At 41.0% G+C, this 6,065-nt stretch overlaps 1 protein-coding gene across 1 annotated transcript; it reads right to left on the bottom strand.

Annotated features, from left to right (window-relative positions):
• Window positions 1-283: 283 nt before the first annotated feature.
• On the bottom strand, window positions 284-5,853 carry LOC124862458 (WAP, Kazal, immunoglobulin, Kunitz and NTR domain-containing protein 2-like). Its single transcript, XM_047356376.1, has 3 exons — window positions 5,292-5,853; window positions 3,923-4,239; window positions 284-2,478 (listed from the first exon to the last, which is right to left on the bottom strand). Exons 1-3 carry the CDS (start codon window positions 5,502-5,504, stop codon window positions 1,281-1,283), a joined length of 1,728 nt encoding a protein of 575 aa, XP_047212332.1. The 5' UTR covers window positions 5,505-5,853; the 3' UTR covers window positions 284-1,280.
• Window positions 5,854-6,065: the final 212 nt, after the last annotated feature.

Here is a 6,065-nt window from a genome sequence, read left to right as displayed (position 1 = left end):
CAGTGATCTTCCTGTGTGAAACACACACTAAAAACACAACATTTACATTTTTTTTGGTCAGAGTAACTGTTGGATATGAAAGTAAAACGTATAAATATTAGAACAGTTCAAGTGAGCACAACATGTGGACAGGTTGCCAGTTTATGCACAGCAACACAGAGACACACAACCATACACACACCCATTCATACCGAAGGACAATTTAGAGAGGCCAATTAACCTAACAGTCATGATTTTGGACTGTGGGAAGAAGGCGGAGAAGCCAAAGAGAACCCATGCATACACAGGGAGAACATGCAAACTCCATGCACAAAGACCCTATGACAGGGTTGAACCCAGGACCTTTTCAATGCAAGGCAACAGTGCTACCAACTGTGCCACTGAGCAGCCTGATTTATAAAATAGCTGCTAGTATAAGCTGCTATCGTTAGCCACTGGGACTAGTAGAAGGCCTAAATTAAGATACTACGAGTTTTCTGCTGTTCAATGCAAATGTCATTATGGTTAACTATTCATTAAATAGCCCTTCCATAAACTCCAATGATTATATTAATAAACAGAACTGCTTTAAGACAGTAGAAGCACACTTTGGTGTAGACAAGGCATTAGCTGCAGCCTTCAGAGTTTACTTATCTAGATTTAAACTGAATGAAGACACCAACAGAGCTATCATCTGCAAGTAAGATATTATTTGATAATGACCCTATCAGGTCCTCATTTCAAAAATCCTTAACTATCCCCTTAAGTGGATAGTTTGGCTGTTTTGTGAAGATGTTATGAGCAGTCATTATCTTATAACTCTAAAAGCCCCAATTTTCCATAGAAATTCCAACCTCAAAACATTAATTGCAGGAAATACTATTTTATGAATTCTTAAATCATATTTAGAAAGCTATTTACTGTAGATAAGATAATCACTGTTCTTAACCTCTCCGCAGCACCCTAATTGAATAAACCCACACTATCCCTTTAAGCGATAAAGACACAATGGGAACCTAAGATACCCATCATAAAAAGACACATACTAATTGTATTAACAATATTACTAAACAAATAATATTAGTGTATAAAAGATAAGATTTGTTAAGGTAAAATATTAAATACTTTGCTCAGAGCAATTTTTTATAACAGTTTTTCTAAGATCTTTTGAGAAGAATGGAAAACAAAAAACAAAACAACGTGAAATGCAAGAAAACTGGCTGTCAGTCAGACTGGTGAGGTCACAGGAGCTTTAAGTAATCTGAAAATAAACACAGTTGAGCTGTATTGCTGGTATGATATCATGCTGCAGAGAAATCTTTGAGGAAATCGCAGGTTTTCTTCTGGATAACCTCCCGCAGCTTTCTGATTCTGCGAGTGCTGGAGGAGCCTACAAAGCTGTCGGGCTGCAGGATGGCCATCCCATTGTGCACGTCCCCCATGACGATCACCTGCCCATCGGATATGGTGATGTTAGGACAGGGGCAGTTCCAGTCCATGTTCAGAAGGGTGACTTCCAGCGGTTCCTTGCCAAAGAACCTTAGACCCATCTTCTCATCCTTCAAGATCTCCTCTACGGTTACCAACGCATGCCCTGACTCTTGCTCTTCCATCAGCTCAGTCATGCGGCCGAGGATCACGAAGTCGCTCTTGCAGAAGCTGGAGACCATTTTGCCTCGAGGCTTGCACACTTTGCAGTTGTGGTTTTTTGGAAAGGGACACATCTCTTCACAGGCCTCTTTAGACTCAAAGTTGTTCTCATTGCCGCCACAGCCTCCATACACAAAGGACTGGCACTTTTTAAGGGTGCTGCTGTATGCCCAGCGGGGCTCATATGCCTTGCAAGGCCCCTGTAGGTTTGGCAGGCTGCAAGGGGCAGCTAGCTCCCCCCCACAGGACACCATGCATACTTCATAGGTATCAAAATGGTTTAGGTTTTTATTACACTGGCTGTAGGTAAAGGTAAAGCAGTTGTTCCTCTTCGGCTCGTAGTACCAGCTTATGCTTTCTTCTCCGCAGTCATCAGTGTCAGGACTCTTGAGACACTCTGCTGCTGGGAATGGGAGGTTAGTATTATTCCCTTCTGCATTTTTACCCCTCAGGTCACTCTTGATCACTGCCAAGGGAAAGTGTGATGACACACTTCCCCCGACATTTCTCGCAGTGCATGTGTAGATTCCGGCATCCTGAAGTTGGGCATTGTATATGACCAGCTGGCCAATATTGGTCACCACAATGTTACCTTGTACATGATTGGGTCTCATTATAATATTGTCCTTGCCCTTCAGTTGTTTCTCCCAGGTGATTTCTGGTTGTGGCTTACCGGACACCTCACACAGGAAGCTGGCCGTCTCACCCACCAGCACAGTCTGTTTAATGGGAGCGTTGTGTATGGCAGGAAGTTGAATATCAGTTGGGATGGTGGTCTGAAGGGCGGTAGTGGGATGTAATGTGGTCTCCACAGGGATTGGACTCGTGTTTGGCCAGAACAGGTGATACCTGTTGGTAGATTAAATGAGATAGTAAGTCAGTGCTAAATGGCAAACAATACAGAGAATATATTTAAAGTGCCTTGGAGAAGTATCCATGCCCCTTGAACTTTGTGTTTTGTGAAATTACAACAATTAATTGAAGTTTTGTTGGGATTTTGAGTAATAGACCAAAACAAACCAGTGCATAATTAGGTAATGAAATTAAAAGGATACATGGTTTTCAAATGTTCATAAATTAAAATGACAGAAAACATGTGGCATGCATTTGTAGCCTATACTTTGTAGAAGCCCTTTTAATGCAATTACATATTCAGGTCTTCTGAAGTATATCTCTACCAGCTTTGAACATTCAGAGACTGAAGGTTTTGATCATTCCTCTTCGCAAAATAGTTTTAGCTTTGTCAGGCTGAATGAAGAATGCCCATATACTGCAGATTACAAGTCGTGCCTAACACATGAATACGCTTTGATCTTTGATCTGAACCATTCCACTGTAGCTCTGGCTGTATGATTAGGGTTGTAGGTTAACCTCCTCCCCAGTCTAATGTCTGTTGCAAGCTTTAGCAAGTTTGTTTCTTGTAATGCCCTGTATTTAGCTTCATCCACTTCCCAATCAAAACTGAGATGTTTCCTATCACTGTTAAAGAATGCAGCCCCACAGCATGATGCTACCACCACTATGTGTTACCATGAGGATGGTGAGAGAGGGCTCTCTTCTTGCCACTCTTCTAATAGGCCAGTTTTATAGGTTGCATGAGTGATAATTATCCTATAAACAGGCTCTCCTACATGAGCTGTGGATCTCTTCAGCTCCCCCAGTGTTACCATGGTCCTCATGGCTGCTTCTTTGAATATCGGTCTCCTTGGCTGGCCAGTCAGTTAAGGTGGACCTAAAATTTACTTCAAACAAAGGCCACACACTGATGGTTATGGCAGTGGGCAGGAAGGATCCCCTGTAGAGGTCTGTGTTGCAGTAGACCCCAAGAAACCTCTGACCGAAGCCAGTGTTTATGATGAAATGTTTTCCCTGAAACCTCTGAGGCCTTCACAAACCAGCTGTATTTATTACACACAGCTGGACTCTATTAAGAAATTACTTGATTTCTGAAGGCAGTTGGTTGAACTGGATTTTATTTAGGTGTATCATATTAAGGGAGCTGACGACACAAGCCTGCCACACTTTACACATTTCTAGTTTTGATCAAATCTTCTGAAAACTATGAGCTATTATACTCTTTTTGTTGCTCTGTGACCCAACACCACTGCAAAATACACAGAAATTTGTGACTGCAATGTGACAAAATGTGGAGAAGTTAAAGTGGTAAGAAAACTTTAGCAAGGTTATTTTGCAGTGAAAAGGCACGACAATTGCTTGGATTTTGATGATAGAAGCAAAACAACTTTATCTTATGAACCAGACAAATAGACATTTGAAATACTTAACATGTTACCTGCAGGTGACCTCAGTGATTGAGACACCCTTGGAGCAGGCCTCTGCGTCCATGTAGCACTTGTTATAATAAGTCATGCCGTCAGATGCACACGTGAAGTGGGGCTCCCGCTCACACCGGTCTCTGCACTTACAAACAGGCTGGCCATCCCAGATGTCGCACTCGGAGCCTTGCTGAGTGCACATGAACTTGTCACAGGTGGCGCCCTTTGGCATTCCAATGGGGCCTTTGTTGCCCTTGATGTCTATATAACGTGCCGCCACACAGCTCTTGTTGCCACAAACATTAGGGCAGCACTTCTCAAATGCCTCACAGTCCTGAAGTTAAGAAAAGAAAACATGTGTTTTGGATGCTTATGTGTTGGCACCACTGATAATGATGTGGAAAAGGCATACAAATAAACTGATCTTTAATTGCAGTGGTATAATCTCATTCTAAAAAATTTATAAATAAAGTCTTTAATTTAAGGACATAGTTGACTGGGGACGGTACCCACACTCATTGGCACCCTTAAATTCCAATAATATAATTGTAAACTGTGATAATGTGTTTTTGATCAGTGTCTCAGAACTTTTAATTAGTATAAACATATATTTATAAATATGTGGATGGTTGTATTACTTCCAGTTGTTCTTTTGTGTAGACAGATGTTCAAGTTCAGGGGTTCTGGGATTAGCTAAAGAGAAGAGACCGGAGTCTGGACCCAGAGATATTGTCCAAGGAGGATTATTTAAAGATCTCTCTCTATACACCAACCTTGTGGAACGTAATAGAAGTACTGTCGTAAAAGTAGGGTGCACAAAGTATTATATACAGCAAGGGAGCCAATAATTGACATATTTGCCAGTGATGTCAATTCATTGGAAGGGCGCTGATAATATTTCGTCATTTACTTGATATATAACAATTGTGATGTTTCTTGAAACATATTTGAAATAGTATTTTACTTTTGATCAGCTGTATGAGGAGTAGTAAGGTTCATTACAACTGGCGTAATCAGTCTATTATTTAGTAATTTTATTTCAACTAAAAGAAGCACCTTCACGGTGCAAAATGAAAAAGGACTTATTTTGAAATGATACACAGTAATTTAGCAGCTTTAAGCACGATAGCCTTGTTAGATAAAGCTTAAAATATTATTTATTTTTACGTTTTGTGATCAGAATATGGGGGAGAAACATGTAATTTGCATTATGCATTTGCTTTACCTTCACATTGCTTTATCCCTGAAAATTTTGATGGAAGCTTGTTTTCTGTTCTAATAATGCCTAGAAACCCTTTCTTATTGTGGCAATCATTGCACTCTGAAATCACTACAACATCCACCTTAAACAATCAGCAGGGTAGAGTTTCTGCAAGGTGCGCTCACCTGGTCGGATTCGCACTCCCGCATGCAGGTGCTCATCGCATCCACCCACAGGTTGGGGTTCAGTTCATTGGGGCACAGACCTGCGTGAGAGTACACCACCTTTGCCACGGACATCATAGGCATCGCTGTCACACGGCAGTCCATATGTAGGAATGCAGTCCAGCAATGTCCAAGAACAAACCAAATCCATCGGGGAAACAGCATCCACCACATCTCGATAGACGGGCGGAGTGGGGAGAACGCAAAAATTTTGAAACTTCAATGGTTTTAGCAAAACTTCAAAGATGATAAACCTGACCGGAATATCTTTAATTTATCTCGAAGCCACTCAGATGTAGCGTATCGTCCCAGATTTGTTCCAGATCTGCAGAGTTTTCAGGTTCAGTTGTTGTTCCACGCTTGCAGAAAGGGTCCAGTTTGGGGCTGACGGCGCTGTGTGAACTCCCGTCTAGTAATGGCTACATGAATTACAGTGGTCTGTCTGCTCGGACAACAAACACCAGCTGAGTTACAGTCATGATCAACTTAATTAAAAAAAAAAAAAAAAACGTCCACCAACAGTTTTTTTGTTTCATAAAGAACTGACCAGACAGCTGCAGCAGCCTTAACCCTTAGCTGGCAAAGTCGGTGGAGACGGGAAGGAGATATTAGGCAGACCGTCTTAAAATGTAAAATTAATGTACCATGAACAAATATATGAATTAAAAAAAAAGTCTGGAAAAATGCATATTAAATGGAATTTATTATTAAATTAAATTAATTTTATCTTTTTAA

This window comes from Girardinichthys multiradiatus, chromosome X (assembly GCF_021462225.1).
Source record: "Girardinichthys multiradiatus isolate DD_20200921_A chromosome X, DD_fGirMul_XY1, whole genome shotgun sequence".
Taxonomy (NCBI): Eukaryota; Metazoa; Chordata; class Actinopteri; order Cyprinodontiformes; family Goodeidae; genus Girardinichthys; species Girardinichthys multiradiatus.
Note: the sequence above shows the minus strand (reverse complement) of the source record. Positions and strands in the feature narration are given on the sequence as shown.

What these genes read in the sequence shown, in the direction of transcription:
- LOC124862458 (XM_047356376.1), bottom strand. Translation starts at nt 5,504, where the DNA reads ATGTGGTGGATGCTGTTTCCCCGATGGATTTGGTTTGTTCTTGGACAT. An exon ending in GGGAGTGCGAATCCGACCAG is followed by an intron (nt 4,240 to 5,291) that starts GTGAGCGCACCT and finishes TCTTAACTTCAG; the next exon opens with GACTGTGAGGCATTTGAGAA. An exon ending in ATCACTGAGGTCACCTGCAG is followed by an intron (nt 2,479 to 3,922) that starts GTAACATGTTAA and finishes ATCTACCAACAG; the next exon opens with GTATCACCTGTTCTGGCCAA.